Source organism: Castor canadensis, chromosome 2, assembly GCF_047511655.1.
Source record: "Castor canadensis chromosome 2, mCasCan1.hap1v2, whole genome shotgun sequence".
NCBI classification, from domain to species: Eukaryota; Metazoa; Chordata; class Mammalia; order Rodentia; family Castoridae; genus Castor; species Castor canadensis.
Genome location: NC_133387.1, coordinates 132135897 through 132153987, shown reverse-complemented (window position 1 = coordinate 132153987; position 18091 = coordinate 132135897). Strand labels below are relative to the sequence as shown.

The window sequence follows — 18091 nt, the reverse complement described above, 5'->3', positions numbered from 1 at the left end:
AGTAAGCCTGATTGTTTGCTTCTGTGTGGTTAGATTAGCTAACGAACCAACCTTGGCCTTGGTCACATATATCACGAATCCCACTTGTAAGCTGTACCATTGTCAGAAGGAATCATTGCACTAGTGGATTATAGTGCTGGAACTGAGTATCTGCATTCTTTTTTGTTTGATCAAGTCTGTCTTAGTTGTTTTTTGACAGTAGATTGCAATCTGTTATGTTGAAATCAAGAAGTGTTGACCATGTATTTTTCCCCCAGGGTATTAATGGCATTCTGGCTGATGAAATGGGCCTTGGTAAAACTGTACAGAGCATTGCTCTCCTGGCCCATCTGGCTGAGGTGGGTAGACACAATCTCTCAATCTTCTTTTCTGCTGAATTCTGTTGAGAATCAGTCACTTACAAAGCACTTTTCTAGGCTTTGTAGCATACCAAGACAGTAGGACTTGATTTCCACCCTGAAGGCCTTTATTAAGGGTCAAGTGGCGTAACATTTGGTTTTCAAGGGGGCCAGGACAGTTTTTGAGGATGTGTGGTGTGGCTCACTCTCTCCCACCCCCTGTTAATAGCCATTAGTTTAGTGGCAAGGGCATTATAGTTAAACATTTCAACTCTGCTCTTCCTAGCAATGTAAACTTTTACATTTTTTAATTTTTTAATTTGTTACCTGTTTTTGGCAGTACTGGGGCTTGAACTTGGCCTCACATTTGCTAGGCGGGTAATCTACCATTTGAACCACTCTGCCAGCCTTGTTTTGTGTTGGGTATTTTTGAAATACAGTCTCAAGAACTATTTACCCAGCTGGGTTTGAACCATGATTCTCCTGATTTCTGCCTCCTGAGTAGCTAGAATTACAGACATAAGCCACTGGTGCCTGGTTATTTTACCTCTTTTGAATCTTTGAGTTTTAGTTTTCTCCCTTCTCCAAAACATGGACTGTGTCTACCTTACAGGAATCTCACAGGAATTAAATAAGAAAAATATGTGTAGAAATATACTTTGAAAAAAGCAAAAGCTCTTTAGCAATTAAATAATGTTAAAATTATGATAATAATTTTATCAGTATAGGAGAAAACAACACATACAAGTCAATATGCTTTGTGAGTGATGAATACTAGGACTGTAGAAAGTAAGAAGTAGTTGCTTGGGATATTTTTTTCCTTATGGGTGTTTTTGCTCATGTCATTATTACCGTATTAACATAAACCGTTACTGAATGTGTAGGTTTGAGAAGCTCGCAACATTTTTCTTGTTAGAATGTTTGCCTTTCTTAAAGCTCTTATAATTTTGAATTAAATATCTTCAGTTTTCTTTTAGTTGGCTGACTGTTTTTCTGTTGCAGAGAGAGAACATCTGGGGACCTTTCTTAATAATTTCACCTGCTTCTACGCTTAACAACTGGCACCAGGAGTTTACTAGATTTGTTCCTAAATTTAAGGTAAAAAAAAAAAATTAGATATGTCTATCAATCCAACAAAAAACCCTGATGTTCCTAAAAATAAACTTTCTGACTTTTCTTTTGCTCCCTTACTAATTTCATTATAGTTTCAAATTTCTTACACTATTTCTGAAATACCTTATCTGTATTACTTCTGGGAGCAATAAGAGAGCCTATGCATGTTTTTCCTTTTTGTTTTTTTTTTTGGAGTGGGACTGGGATTTGAACTCAAGATTTTGTGCTCGTAAAGCAGGTGCTATATTGCTTAAGCCTTTTTGCTCTGGTTATTTTGGAGATGGAGTTTTGAGAAATATTTGGCCAGGTTGTCCCTGAACCTCAATCCTCCCAGTCTCAGCCTCCCAAATTGCTAGGATTGCAGGCATGTGCCACTGCGCCTAATTCTTGTGAATTTTTTTATTTACTGAGTGGGAAAACCAAAGACCAATTTGAGTGATTTGCTGCATTTAGACATATGAATTGATGTTCCTGGTTAAACTGCTATGATAGATAACACCCAACGTGAACTGGCATGGTGGCCCATGTCTATAATCCCGCTACTTGGGAGGTTGGGACAGAGGATTGCCAAATTCCAGGACAGCCTGAGCAATACAGGGAAGAACTGTGTCTCAAGAAAAGCAGGGGAGAGGTGGGTAATCTGACTTGTTATTTTAACATGGATTTTGGCAAATCATATCATCAGGACACATATCCTATAATTTATGGCATTGTTTTCCCATCTCCATATTCATAAAATACTTACTTTATTTACTTTTTTCATCTTAATTTTTTTAGGCGGTACTGGGGTTTAACTAGGCAACTGCTCTACCACTTAAGCCACATCTCCAGCCCTCTTTGTTTTTAGGTTATTTTTCAGATAGGGTTCCACTTTTGCACAGACATGCCTCAGACTGACCTTCCTGCCTTTGTCTACTGCATAATCTGGGACTACAGGCATGTAACACCATGCCTGGATTATTTTTTGAGATTGGGGGTCTCTAACCTTTTATCTCTGCTGACCTCAAACTGTGATCCTGATACCTGCCTCCTGTGTATCTTAGATTACAGGAGTGTGCCACTGCACCCTGCATTTTTTCAGTACTCCAAAACCAGATCTTTAGTTTTGGTCTAGCTTTCACATTGTCTCAGGTAGAAATATGAAAGTAGATTTAACTAATTTGGAGGGAAAAACACTGAGATTGAGTTAGGAAGTGGTCAACACAGAAGTATGTTGCATCAAGTTGGGTAAGATGTGGACATAATTTAAAGAAGAGATTAAGTTGTGGAACCTTGTAAGGATGTAAGAAAGAATGGGTAGAATTTGTTGCATGGCTTGCGGTGTAAAAGGGTAGAAAATGAGCTAAATGTGTGCTCGGTCCCTCAGAAGACACAAGGGTCATGAAGTTGCATGGTAAACAGAATTTTATGGGGATTATGCATCAGAAATTTTGTCATAATCTCTCTGATTTTGGTTCACCATAGTATTCATGGGTCCCAGGCAGTTTAAAGTCAGGGAGTCCTGTGGAGGTGAGAGGCAGGTATTTTTGGCTTATGCTTTCTTTGGAATAGGAACATAGCCAGAATTTCCCCCTGTGGAGCAGCCTCAGGACTGAACTGTAGATTTAGAATGTGTTTACTTGAAACTTGCATACTCATCTTCCATTCTCTATGGAGATGAGATCATTCGGTTTGTTCAGTATTTTTTCTTAAATTATCTGCCATATGGCATATGAATATCATCTTTTTTCTGCTTTTTTCATACAATGTTTAGTACTTGTTGTACAAAAAGATGAAAAATTGTGTTAAATTTCCACCCAGCCACTAAAGTTTTCAGTAGTTCATCCACTGGCCGATAGATGGCAGTATTGTCCCTCTGATGTCCTGTTCCTCTCCTTCAACTTTATATTCATGCCTAGAACTGAGCTTTTACTGGCTTGTTGTGCTTCCTTTTAACACTAGTGTGTAGGGTTCGATAAAATAGAGCCTGTGTGCCTAGTGTCACATCTTTGATTTTTCTGTTGTTTCAGTTTTTTTTGTATGATAAAATACACATAACATAAATCTGTAGTTTTAACCATTTCACATTGTACATTTTAGTAGTTTTAAGTACATTCATTGAATTATGCTACCATCCCTGCTGTCTCACTGCAAACCAAAACCCTATACCCATTAAGCAGTAACACCCCATTTACCTTTTTCTTTAACCTCTGGCAACCACAATCCTGCTTTTTGTAGATAGATTTTCTTACCTACATATTTCTATAAATGGGGATCGTTATGTGTTTGGCTTCTTTCATTTAGCATAAAGTCTTTCAAGGTTCACTCGTAGCATGTGTCAGTATGCCATCCCTTTTGTGGCTGAATAGCATTCCCTTGTGTGTATATACCTCATTTTGGTTTTTTATTCATCTGTTGATACCTATTTGTGTGATTTCTACCTTTGGCTGTTTTCAGCAGTGCTGTTAAGAACATTTATGTGCAGTGTTTATTTGCATACTTATCTTGTCTTTGTTACTTTTGGGTAGATGCCCGACTTGAACTGCAAGTCATATGGTAGGTCTACTGTTTTGAGGCGCTTGTTCCCCACTGGTTTTCTGTGATTTGTGAACTAAGAATAGCTTGTATGTTTTAAGTTGTTGGTTTTCAAAGAGTATTTCATAACACATGATGTACGAAATTGAAAGATGTATCTTTTGGAATCCAGCCACACCTTTTTGTTTATATATTACTTACGGCTTCATATGGAGTATAACAGCAGAGTTAAGTATTGACAGATGCCATATGGACTGCTAAGCTTAGAATATTTACAGAAATGTTTGCTGAGCCCTGCTGTAGTTCTTTCATTGTTTCTATTGCCATTATTCTTAGATTGGTGGAAATGTGTTTACTTTTCTATAGAACATAGATATATGGGCTGGGGATATAGCTTAGTGGTTTAGTATTTGCCTCGCATGTATGAGGTTCTGAGTTCAATCCCCAGTACCACAAAAAAAAAAAAAAAAAACATAGATACAGATTCTGCTCAGGCTTATATTTAGACATATTTAAAGGTAGATCTATGATGAAAACATCTGAAGGTTCAGTTTATTTGGCAGGCATCTGAATTATAGTCTTCACGGTTCTATTATGATCAGTACCTCTTATCCTCCTCTGTCCTCCCCAGACTTTCTTTTTCTCATTAAATGTGACTTACATTTTTTTCTTCCTATAATCCCAGCCTCAAGTGCTGGGATTATAGGCATACACTACCACACGTTTACTTTTAACTAGTTTTTTTTTTTTTTCTTTTTTGTTGTCCTGACGTTTGAACTCAGGACCTTGCACTTGCTAAGCAGGTGCTCTGCCACTTGAACCATTCTACCAGCCCTTTTTTGTATTGCTTTTAATGTAGTTACTGGTCTGTTAAAATACATCTGCTACATTACTGATTCTTTTTAGTTGTTTTGCTGTTCACTTTTTCATTTTCTCTCTTTTTGTGGGTCCTTTGTAGTTTATTACTTTTTTTCTTCCCTGTTTTCTTGCTTCTTTAGTAGATAACCTGGTGACTATAGCATGCATCCTTGATTTTTTTTCTTTCTGATAGGGTCTCACTCTGTAGCCCAGGCCAGCCTAGAACTTAGAATCCTCCTGTCTCAGCTGCCCAAGTGTTGGAATTACAGGTGTGAACTACCACATCTGGCCTCCTTGCCCTTTTAAAAAGTCTAATTCTCATAATTCATTTTCTGGGTCTTCTTTGTGTTTCTGTTATTTTTCTGTTTTCAGTCTAGTGATGTCGTCTTTCCTTATGTCTTTTTTTTTTTTCAGTACTGGGTTTGAACTCTGGGCCTTGAACTTGTTAGTCAGGACTCTACCACTTGAGCCATGCCCCTCAGCCCTATTTTGCTTTTAGTTATTTTTCAGGTAGGGTCTCAATTTTTTTTTTTTGTGGTATTTGGATTTGAACCCAGGGCCTCATGCTTGCTAGCCAGGCACTGTACCACTTGAGCCACTCCTCCAGCCAAGTTGTCAAATTTTTTACCCAGGGCTGGCCTAAGTCTGTGATCCTGCTACCTACAGTCTCCCATGTAGCTAGGGTCACATGTGGGTACCACCATGCTTGGTGTGTTCATTGAAATCAAACCATGATCTTGCCTCCCAAGTACCTGAGATTACAGGCTTTGCCGCCGCACACAATTGGTCATTGTTTTGGGATGATTTGCTAGATACTCATTTTATGGTAAAAACTGTAGATAATTGTAGAATCTGGCTACTATTTTCTTAGAGTTTGGATTTATATGTTTTTCTTGTTGTGGGTTGTTGTTTTGCCACAAGTAATTTTCCCTGAGAAATACACACACTCCAAAATCATCTTAATCCAGTCATTATTTGAGATGATTTGAAGCTGAGATTTAATACCTGTTAAGATCAAGTATATGTGTGGTTTACCTTTCTACTGTTGCATACTCCTTGAGTCCTAGCTTAGAGCTAGAGGTAGGTTATCAGTTTTAACCACAGATTTTATTCTATGGGTACTACATCTCTTTAAAACAATAACAACAGCAACAAAAAACTCTTAATTTTCTTACCCAGTCAACTAGAATGCCATTAGAGGGAAAGTGTCACATACTGGACTTACCTCTCTGGGCTTTCTGTCTTTTCTCCATTGCCTTAGTAACGGTGATGCCTTCACACAGATATATTGTTTGTTTTTGTTTGGGCAGCAGAAGCTTGGGTCAAACCACTTCTGTCACTGACAGAAGGTGAACTTCTATGTTCATTCCATTTGTTTTATTTTGTTTATTTATTTTGTGGTACTGGGGTTTGAACTCAGGCCCTACACCTTGAGCCACTCCACCAGCCCTTTTTGGTTATAGGCGTTTTCAAGATTGGATAGGGTCTCGCAGAACTATTTGCATGGGGCTGGCTTCGTACTGTGATCCTCCTGATCTCTGCCTTCTGAGTAGCTAGGATTACAGGCGTGAGCTACTGGCGCCCGGCCTGTTTGTTTCATTTTAAATCATTCTAAGTAATGTATTAGTGATAATACTGTTATTTATTATCAGTAGAAAATAATATATATTGACCCCTTTTCTAGGTGCTACCATATTGGGGAAATCCTCATGATAGAAAAGTCATCAGAAGGTTCTGGAGTCAGGTAACTTTCAGTTTGCGGTATACTCACATACATTCATTCTCCTTTTCATTTGAATAGTTTCTCATTTAGTATATTTCTGAACACAGGTCAAATACACTTCTCTTTTGGTACCGTATTCTTCCTGTTGTAGGCTGTCCGAGATTGAGAAAGACCCTTTTTCTTAATAAGCTGGAGATAAGTTGTTAGCATAGTTTTAAAAACATTTGCAGTTCACCTCACTACACATCTCTGTACATATGAATGGGAGGGGCATCTTTAGGACTTTCTTCATCATATTGTCCCTAGAAAATACAGTTCAATATATTATTTTGAGTTGTTTGGTGTCTCTTATATATACAGATGTCTCTTATATTTACAGAAGACCCTCTACACTCAGGATGCCCCCTTCCATGTGGTCATTACCAGCTACCAGCTGGTAGTGCAGGATGTAAAGTATTTCCAGCGGGTTAAGTGGCAATACATGGTACTGGATGAGGCTCAGGCACTGAAGAGTAGCTCCAGGTAACCTGAGTAGTAGAAATCAAACTTCATGGGCAGGGTGAAATACATGTATGAATGAAAACAGAGTGGTTTGAAAAAATGGCATGACTTACTCTCAACTGTGTACCTCACCAGAAGGCAAAAATTCCTATATTTTTTTTCCCACTGGGGCACCAATATTGATACTTAGAATACATAGACTTTTCTCATCTGTTTTCTCTTAACTATAATTATGACATTTTCATAGGTCTTTTTTTCTTCATGGGAAATTTCTGTGTGGGAGGAGATCTCTGCTTTTCTTTGAGTAGGAAGTAAAATGTTACTTTATGAGAATTGGAGGTTTTACCTATTTTATGTAGGTTTTCCTTGGGCCTTGCCTGGTTATAGACCTCTAAGAATCTTTTTATTACAAGTTATGTGTTTAAAATACGCTTTATACTTTTTAAGTCCCTAACAAAATAGAAGAATGTTTGGTTATTCAGTGCTATCTGGTGCTGTTAAACCTTGGGTTTGATGCATTTCTAACTCATGTTGAGCACATAGGACTTTTTTTTTTAATGTCCATGTTAATTGACGGGTGGTATATCCCATGCAACATTCCATCCTCTAAAGACATTCCTTCAGCTTGTGTTCTTTTGAAAAATGTGCCTATGGCCAGGAGCAAAGAAGACTCACTTTAGGGGATTTTTTTTTTTTTTTTTTTTTTTGGTGGTGCTGGTTCTGGTGCCCTCAGAGCTTCGTGCTTGCCTAGGCAAAGACTCTCTTTAGATCTTTTCACATCCTCTCTTTTCCATTCTTTCATTGCTTCTGTTAAGCCGAGATTGGAAGGGCCCAGATTAATAATTTTAATACTTTCTTTACAGATAAGTGCATTCAAATTAGATGGCTTATGTTTTAAAAAACAAAAACAAAAAGCCTGACACAGGACTTTAAAAACCAGATAGGAACTTACTCTGCGTATTTTTTTCTAAACCCCAGTACCTTGTTTTCTGTATTTTCTGTACCATGGTTTCTGTGGAACCAGTTCTGCTGAAATTTCCAGTTCCCAACTTTCTTTAATATTATTTTTTTATTGTATAGATGGTAGAGTACATAATTCTGTATGTCCTTTGTTTCGAAAGCATGTTTAGAAATATGGGGTCTTAGGGTAATTAAAGATTGATTGCTAAATTGGAATTTGTAACTTATGTTATTGGACAGTGTTCGTTGGAAGATCCTCTTACAGTTCCAGTGTCGAAATCGGCTTTTGCTAACTGGGACCCCCATTCAGAACACCATGGCAGAGGTAAGCACTAGTCAAGGTCCCTAGTCAAGCGAATTCTTTAAACATGTTTCCCTGGAGTACTACTGCTGTGCACAAATTACGTTCCCCACATAAAAGGAAGAATTTGACCATTGCTTTCCTTAAGTGGTCTTTTGGACATCATTGTTCTTTTGTTAACTATTTCTTAATTATTTTATTCCTTTATATAATAAATACTGAGTATATTATGAAATTTACCCATCTAATACAGAGATGTTTTATGATAAAATTGAAAGATTTTTTTTTTTAAATATAATGTTTTTTAACTCTGAGAAGATCTAGAGTCTATTTATTCACTATTCATTCATTGGTGGTACTGGAGTTTGAACTCAGGGCTTCATTCATGCTAAGTAGGCAGTCTGCTGCTTGAAGGACACTTCCAGTCCTGAACTAAATTACTTCTGTAGGAAAGATAATGAATTCATCATCAGAATAAGGGTTAGAAAACTTTCTGTAAAGGACTGAGGGGTATATATTTTAGATTTCATAGGCCATACGTTGAGTGTTAATAACTGCTTGGCTTTGTCTATGTAATGTGAAAGCAGCTGTAGATGGCAGACCAGCCTTGGCCCTGCAGGCTGTAATTTTCTGATCCTTGCTCTGTTAGTAGCATGTGTGTAGGGGTCTTGTTAAATACACATACACAATCTTTAAAACTATCCCACCACAAAATATGAGCAATACCTGCACTTTTAACTTTTAGTTTGAAATTAATTGAAAAGTAATCACTTTTTTGATATGACACCTAACAGTATTTGGTTTGGTTGAAGAGGCATGAATGTGAACTCATTCATTCTCTGTGTCTCATACTCAACTGTGACTTACACACTCTCCAAAACTTCATATATCTTCCCTCATACCCTGTTATTCTTTTGCCCACATTGATTTGTGTGCTCATTGGCTTCCAGCTCTGGGCTCTGCTGCATTTCATTATGCCAACATTGTTTGATTCACATGAAGAGTTTAATGAATGGTTTTCCAAGGACATTGAAAGCCACGCTGAAAACAAATCTGCCATTGATGAGAGTGAGTACATGATGAGCTTTCTTTTCTTTCTACTGACCAGTGTGGGTAACTGCATAATTGTATGTTTTCTTCTCTTTGAAAAGGTTTTTTTCTACTGTATCTACAAGAATTGGGGAGGTGTTCTCTTATAAAATAAATATGGATTTTGGATATGTTCCAAAGAGCCAAAAAAATAGTGAATTTAATGGCTATTCTTGCCTTGATTATTTAGTTAAGACACACCAAACTTACTCATAAAGTACTGCCTTTTTGGCTTGCAGAATCTCCATTTTCCATATAGATCCTAAAAAATTAATAGGAAACACACTCTTTGTATAAGATGTCAAGAGTTTTTTCTTACGATCAAAGTTAAAAATATTAGAAGGGTTTTTTTGTTATTGTCCATTTATACTAGGATTTATTTTTATTGTAAACATTTTAACATTGTTTATTAATACTTTTGTCCTTGTTACATAATATCTGCCTGATTATAAGAACTTGTTTATTACTTAGACATAAGGTAAAAATCTACTAACTATAAAATTAATCCTTAAACTTAAAGGATTTTATACCACAAATTGTTAATTTGCTGGCATCCCTTTGAAAGATAATTTTAGGGGGACACTGGAGTCCCAGAAAGCTTTCATTACAACTCTATTGTTGATAAAATGTTTCTGAGACATTCTGAAAGTGAATTGTAAGGAGAATAGAGCCTGACACATTTGCTCAATTGACTATAAGGTGCTATGGAGTATTTAAGTTGCTTGGTTTTCCACTTGGGAATAGGTTTTAGTCTACTTTCAGAAAACCACTGAGCCAAAAGGTATTTGAAGGATTTATGTGAGGTAAATATGTTACTTGTTTTGATTGTGTTGAACCAACATAGTACATTATTTGAGGGGCTTCCTGTTATTTCAGATCAACTCTCACGCTTACATATGATCTTGAAGCCATTTATGCTGAGGAGAATCAAGAAAGATGTAGAAAATGAATTGTCTGACAAGGTAAGAAATGAAGTCCTCGTGAGTTTAAGGCTCAGTAGGCCCCAACTTAGGTTCTAGGGGGAAATTTCCTTGATACATATTTAGTTGAAGGGTATGGTTGAGAATAGATCTTTAAACTTGAAAGGTTCAAAGTGTACTTAAAATGAGCCGGGTAATCAAGGCAAGTTAACATTTTTTTCCTTCTTTTTGTTTCATACTTTTATTAATGAATTTGAAGCCTCACAAAAGTAGAATAATGTAATGAATCTCTTTGTACCAACTGTACGCATTAGCGATGATCAGCTCATGGCTATCCCTACTCTTCTGGGTTATTCTGAAAGAATTCCCAGTTATCTTTTATTTCATTTGTATATTTACATGTATCTTTAAATGATTTGGTCTTTTTTAAGCATAAATAATCACATACCATTATCACCCCACTGAAGTGGTAAAGCCCCTATCTGAAGTCCTGAGTTTATACCCAGGACCACCACAAAGCCCACCACATCACCACATGTGAAAGTTCTTGTTGATTTTTAGATTGAGATTCTGATGTATTGCCAATTGACCAGCCGACAAAAGCTGTTGTATCAGGCTCTGAAGAACAAAATTTCCATTGAGGATTTATTGCAGTCTTCTATGGGCTCTACCCAGCAAGCACAGAACACCACCAGCAGCCTCATGAATCTTGTCATGCAGTTTAGGAAGGTAAGTGCTTAGATCAGCTGACCTGAGGCCATCTTTATAAACTACTTCAAGAAAAAAGCTCTAGGTTTGATGCTAAACAAACATGAAGGTAAACATTCAGGAGTGATGTCTGTACATGTTTCCCTTTCTCTTAGGTGTGTAATCACCCAGAGTTGTTTGAACGGCAAGAAACTTGGTCTCCATTTCATATTTCTCTAAAGCCATATGAGATTTCAAAGTTTATCTACCGTCATGGACAGATCAGGGTCTTCAACCATTCACGAGATAGGTAAGCATCTGTTTACTGAGTTTGTTTTTGTAATGTGGGGTTTTATGTCTTGATAGATAAATTTATTTTTCTTTGTGGTCTTGGGATCAAACCCAAGGCATATCATGCTTGCTAGGTAATGTTCTGTAGTGAACTACATTCCTAGCCCAGTAGATAATTTTTGAGGGGGTAGGGGGAGATTGTTGGTATTGGAGGTTGAACTCGGGGCCTTGTGCTTGCTTGCTGGATAGACACTCTGCCACTTGAGCCACACCAACAGCCCTTTTTGCTTTTCAGTTTTTTTTTTTTTTTTGGATAGGGTCTCACATTTATGCCCTGATTGGTGTGAACTACAGTCTTCCTATGTATGCTTCCTGCATAGCTGGAGTAACAGTCCTATATAACCAAGCTCAGCTATTGGTTGAGATGTGGTCTCACCAACTTTTTTCCTAAGCTTGCCTCAACCGTGGTCTTCTCTATTTCTGCTTCCTGAGTATCCAGGATTATAGGCACATGCTACCAGCATCTGGTTTTGTTTTTTGTTTTTGTTAGATATTTTTTGTTTTGTTTTTATACTAGTGTCTTGCTGTGTGGTCTTGTCTGGCCTGGAATTCACTGTGTAGCTGAGGCTGGTTTGAACTCATTATCCTTTGAGATTACAAGGATGTACCACCACACCAGGCCCCAGTACATAAGTTTAACAGAGAATGTGTGAGTTTCTAGCTATGGGAACAAAATGTAATCCAGGCTAACCTGGAAGTTGGCAGTCTTCATTGGCAATCCCAAGTGCTGCTATAGGAAAATTCTTAAAAGAAGGAACAATTTCAAACTTAAAAGCAGCCATAAACAAAGTGGGGGACAATCATTTGTCAAGGGACATTATGGTAGGAAGTTGAGCACTATTAGGGCTTCAAGTAGCTGACCTTACGGGCCCTAGCAACTTCGATCTGTCTTTCTGAATCAGGAGTGTTCACCTGTGTGCAAATATTGTACTTGCACCACAAGTGAACAGCAAATACACTAAAATGGCCCAGTATACTGAAGTTGGCTTGAGGTCACTTATTTTAAACTGCAGTCACACTTGCTGCACAACTGGCTATATTTTATATCAAATTTATCTTATGTATAGTCAGCAGTGATAAATTTGGTAAAGGTCGAAGTGGTCATTAAGCTAATATGCTAGAGACCACTTCATTCAGAAAATAAGTGTGTGGTCCATTGTACTTCTGTAAGTTAGGATAGTTCTGGCTTTCAATCTTTCTTAATGTGCTCCCAAAGAATCCTTTTGTTTGCCAACTTAGAAATCTCCTTTGTGAACTTAGAAATCTCCGTCTGTAGAGAAAGAATACAAACTGTGTTATAAAAATAATCAGTATGGCCTAATAAACCTGAAATTTAGGTACATGTAATTGGCTTGACTTTATCAGTTCTAAGTGATAGCACCAGGTTAATACTTAACTAGATGAGTAGCGGGAAACAGTAAATTTTAGTGCTTATTGTTAGGTAAAGTATTTCAGGGAAAAGAGAGATGAGGGAGAATGATGGAGGGTGATCTAACCAATGCACCTTGTAAGCACATGTAGAAATAAAACAGTGAAATCCCCCTGTACAAATATATGTGCTAAAAGTATTTGATAACTTAACAGTGCTAGAATTGGGATTCTCTGAAGTAAAATAAGACTTAGACTTGCATTATCTTTTTTTTTTTTTTGGTGGTACTGGATTTGAACTTAGGGTTTTGTATTGCTTAAGCCATGCCTCCAGTCCACTGTTAAGTTTCTGACATTTGTGTCATGATTTACCTGGCAATATGGCAGGATTTTTTTTTTTTTTTTTTTACAGATTTCAGTTGTGTAGCTCAGGCTGACCTCAAACTCACAATGTAATGCTATAGTCCAGGCTATCCTGGAACTCAGCAGTCATCTTACATAAGCCTCCCAATTGCTGGGATAGTAGGCATGTACCCCCATGCCTGCTATAGGAAACAACTTTTTTTTTTAAGAATTTTTTTTTCCCCCAAAAGAGAATTTTTATTTTTCTTAATTTTTTTCTTTATTCATGTGTGCATACATTGAAAAAAAGCACTGATACTATATATTTGCTGTAAAGAGAATTATAAGAGTATTATTTTTCTGATATTAAAAGTACTTAATAAAGACTTGTTCCTATTAACTTGGAAGAAAAAAAGCTTTTTAAATATTTATTTAATTTTGGGGGGTTGGCGCTGGGGTTTGAACTCAGAGTTTCATGCTTGCTAGGCAGGTGCTCTTACTGCTTTAGCCACTTTGCCCACCCTTTTTTTGTGATGAATTCATTCACTATAGGGTCTTATGAACTATTTGCCCAGGACTGGTTTCAAACTGCAATCCTACTGATCTGTCTCCTCCTGAATAACTAGGATTACAGGCTCAAGCCACCAGTACCTGGCTTACAGGAAACTTCTTAAGAGTAAAAACAGTTTCAAATCTAAAAGATTTTCCTTAGATTAGAATGTCTAGTATATTTAAATTCCCTGTATTTATATTTAGTTTAGATTTATTCTATTTACTTTACAGGTGGTTAAGGGTTCTTCTTTCCCCATTTGCACCAGACTATATCCAGCAGTCTCTCTTCCACAGAAAAGGTAAGTGTGTTAAGGATTTTCTAGAATGCTCTTTGTTTTGCTGATGACTAATTTGAACTGTTGGTGGTTTTTGCTACATGCTATTTATAATGTCATGATAACATATTATATGTCAGTCATCTTCATCCATAGGGTGTATGATTTGTGGCGATAACAGAAAGCAGAAAGTAGTTATACTGAACTTCTTTATTTTATACCTGCCTCTTAAAAATTTCTTATCCTTGAAACTTGGCAACGTTAATACTGGAGTCTTTCTAATGAGAATTCCTTCCCTCCTCCATAGTCTAAGTAAAAGAAGTTGTTCAACTTTAAGCATTATCTAAAACATTAAAGCCAGAGTTCAGAATCTTTCTCCTCTGTCCTGTCCTTTCATTTTCTTTTTCCTGGCATGATAGAAAGAGAAGGCATTTAACTAAGGACCAGAAACCCCAAAGGTAACTGGTGAACCATTTCTAGTCTGGCCCATCTTTGTCCTGTCGCATACATCTGCTGTTCTTCCTGTGATTATAGTACAAAGATGTGACCCAATGCCTAGCTCAAAAATCTTTCGAGTATCTTCAGATGCCTAAGAAAAAGTTCACCAGTTCAGCAGGTGTTTGTTGAATATTGTCTCTTGGTTTGCTGTTGGGTCTAACCTTGTTCTTTTGACATCCCAGGTATTAATGAAGAGAGCTGTTTTTCTTTCCTTCGCTTTATTGATGTGTCTCCAGCAGAAATGGCAAACCTCATGCTTCAGGGACTTTTGGCCAGGTAAGAAGTTTGCTTATTGTTTGATAAGAGAGCAGCTGGGTCTAAACAGGAACAGATGGTGAATATTGCAAAATTAAATATTTAATGTTATATCATCTTAGCTCTTGTTCTTTTTCTGTTAAGATTTTTTTTATTTATGTGGGAGTTACAATTTTCTTTTACTTTTAATTGTACGATATTTCATGATATACCTTAAATAAGAGTATTTAAGTTTTTCTCCCATATGGTACCAGAAAATTTTTAGCTTCTCTAATTTCAAGTTAGTTTATTATGTTTTACATGCTTCTAAAGGGCAAATTGTGACTCAGGTGAATTTAGTATGTGGTGACCATAGATTGCCACAAGTGGTCTGAGAAATTTAGTTTTGTGTTTCTTTGACATAATGACTTTCATTGATTTTATTAGTTTGTATTTACATAATAGGGACTTCATTAGGAATGACTGTCTCCCTAATATAAAGGTGTTTCAGAGTTTTTGTGATACAGGTAACTATTTCTGAATATTGAAAGAAGCGTGCAGGATGTTGGGTTTTGTAAGTAGTAAATCAGGTCATGCCAAAGAATTTAAAGGCCGAAAGTACGAAACAGCTTTATTTGAAAGTAAGAAAGAACAGTTTCTAAAATGTTCAACATTTACAAAAGAGATTTGCTAATGAGTCAACATCCCTTGGTTAGTTCCTTGCTGCTGTGAATGACCCTCAAACCTCCATGGAGCACTGAATAAGCATGTCTGCTGTGGTTTGTTTCAGATGGTTAGCTCTTTTCCTGTCTCTGAAAGCCTCCTACAGGCTCCATCAGCTGCGCTCCTGGGGAGAGCCAAAAGGGGAGAGCCAGCAGAGACACCTGAGAAATAAGGATTTCCTTCTTGGCGTTAATTTCCCACTTTCCTCTCCCAACCTTTGCAGCTGCCCTTTGTTAAAGGTAAGCAATTATTGGAGCTTAAATTGCCTCCTTAGTGTTCGCTTCTTTGAATCAGTAAAAGTAGTATTAAGGGAGGGGGCGGAGTGGGTGATTAGGGAAGGGGTGGGGGCAGGGGGGAGAAATGACCCAAGCATTGTATGCACATATGAATAATAAAACAATAAAAATTTTTTAAAAAGTAGTATTAAAATGATGGCCTGAGAGAGCCCAGAGGAGAGTAGTTCCCATGTGTTGAGTTATAACTTAATGTATACTTCATGTATATATTATTGTATATAAATATATTTTATATATAACTTTACTGTAAAGTACAAGGATGTTAAGTGCACAGTTCTACAAATTTATACATATATATTCACACTGTGTCACGCACTCAAGGTATAGAACACTTGCAACACCCAGAAGTCTCCCTCATGCTCCTCATTTAGCATTTCTAGTTCAGAAGAAACCAACCGATAAAGGTGATTACAATACTGCTTCCATTGATTACTTTTGTTTGTGTTTGAACTTGATATAAAAGAGATTACCTAATAGATACAATCTTTTGTGTCTGAGTTCTTTTACTCAGTATTAAGTTTATGAGATTCATCCATTTTGCATATAGCCTTTTTTATAAATTATTCCATTGTCTGATAAAGCAGCATATTAATATGACTAGTAGATATTTAGGTTGTTTATAGCTGGGGGCTATTATGAACAAAATTGCTATGCACATTCTTTAACATGTTGGTTGATGGTCATAGCACTGATTTCCTTGAGATTTGTATCCAGGAATGGAATTCACATAACATCAGGTATATGCATGTGTAGGTTTAGTAGGTGCTCCCATTTTTCCAAGATAGTTTAGTTTTTCAAACTTATACTCACAACAATGTATGAGATTTGTTCATTTACACCCTTGCCTATCTATACCGGGTGTTAATCCTTTTAATTTTAGCCATTTTTATACATTGTGGTGGTGTATTTCATTGTGATTTTAAGTTGCATTTCCATAAAAAATCATGATAGCATTTTTCATATAATTGTTGGAGGTATATAACTTGCCGAGCTTGCATAAGACCCTGGGTTCAGTTCTCATCAGCACGAAACATTATACCAGAGTTGTTGGCCATTGCAGAGTAGGTGACAGGGAAAGTGGCAGGTAGCGGAGTTAGCAGATCCAGAGCATGGGTACTGGTAAGAGTTTGGATTTGTTCTGAATGAAGTGATAATATTGGAGACTTTTGAGAAGAGAAGTGAAGATTATTTTGTATGTTTTAGTCTTTCAGCTAGATTGAAAGTTTTGAAGTTAGGTTATTTTTCTTGTGTCCTCTGGCAAATGTTAACTTCTATAGGTTGCAGGATGTTCTTTGGCTGGGTCTAGTATGTGCCCCAAGTATACTAAAAAACCCATAAGCTTTCCTTTTCTTCTCTGTTCTCAGTTTGTTTTTCAATCATCATTCCATGTACTTTTTTGTAGTTACAGAATCTGTACTGCAAAAGATGAATAAAATTGGGTTCCAGCCTGTTCAGAATAATGAGTCAGTGGTGGCATGTGATTTCCTAAAGGATCCTAGTAGATGTACTAGGATCATTTATATGTCTGATGAATTGTTGCTTAGCCTAATTCCTTCTCTCAATCCTCAAATTTGTTAACAAATGTTACTACTATAATAAATTTTTACTAGTTTTGTTTTGTCTTGGCTGACCATGGTGGCTCATGCCTATAATCCCAGCTACATGGGAAATGGAGAAAGGAGGATCATGGTTCAAGGCCATCCCAGGCCAAAAAAAAAATAGTTACCATGATCCTGTCTCACAGAACAAACCAGATGTGACGGCACACAGCTATAATCCCAGCTACTCAGGTAGCATAAGTAGGAGCATCACAGTCCAAGGCCAGCCCAGGCAACAAAGCACAGAACTTTTATCTGAAAAAATAACTAAAGCAGAAAGGGCTGAATGCATGGTTCAAATGGGTAGAGCTCTTGCCTAGCAAGAGTTCAAAACACCCCTGAGTTAAAGGCCTTGAGTTCAAAACACCAGTACTGCCAAAAAAAGGATATACCAAGGATTTGGTATATCCTGTTAATACAGATACCTGCATTTTACTTAAATCTTAAGAGAAGTATATCACTTGATTATATTTTTGTCTTTTACCTGAATGTATGTTTTGATCACCTCTTTAGAGAATTGCCTGAGAAATTCAGATGTGGGCAGGATGCTTTGTGGAAATTTGATATTGCCATGCTAAAGATTACTTTATTGAACATTAGATTCACTTCCATTTCTTCTTCTTTAATTTTATTTCATTCTGTAGATTGATATTTGCTCCTGTAGTGGTTTATAATATACACTGAGTTCCTGAGTCAGAGAAGCTGAAATCATACATGTTTAGAGTCATTGTTGTGCTTTCAGTTTCATCATCCCCATCTCTATTATATGTACATTAAAATATCAGCCACATGGTTTATTTTATCACTTTATTGATATGATAATTATAAGACTTAATTCTAAGAAATCTCT

General features: G+C 36.9%; 1 protein-coding gene across 2 annotated transcripts in view; it reads left to right on the top strand.

The window, feature by feature from the left end:
• Positions 1 to 18091, top strand: part of Ino80 (INO80 complex ATPase subunit) — a 112066-nt gene that overhangs the window by 41013 nt on the left and 52962 nt on the right. For both annotated transcript variants that reach the window (XM_020176189.2, XM_020176182.2), the window contains exons 13-24: positions 258 to 338; positions 1341 to 1436; positions 6508 to 6567; positions 6926 to 7068; positions 8248 to 8332; positions 9259 to 9376; positions 10274 to 10359; positions 10879 to 11046; positions 11181 to 11314; positions 13849 to 13916; positions 14573 to 14666; positions 15415 to 15586. In XM_020176189.2, the coding sequence (XP_020031778.1) occupies positions 258 to 338; positions 1341 to 1436; positions 6508 to 6567; positions 6926 to 7068; positions 8248 to 8332; positions 9259 to 9376; positions 10274 to 10359; positions 10879 to 11046; positions 11181 to 11314; positions 13849 to 13916; positions 14573 to 14666; positions 15415 to 15586 (1305 nt within the window). The remainder of the gene's footprint in view (positions 1 to 257; positions 339 to 1340; positions 1437 to 6507; positions 6568 to 6925; positions 7069 to 8247; positions 8333 to 9258; positions 9377 to 10273; positions 10360 to 10878; positions 11047 to 11180; positions 11315 to 13848; positions 13917 to 14572; positions 14667 to 15414; positions 15587 to 18091) is intronic.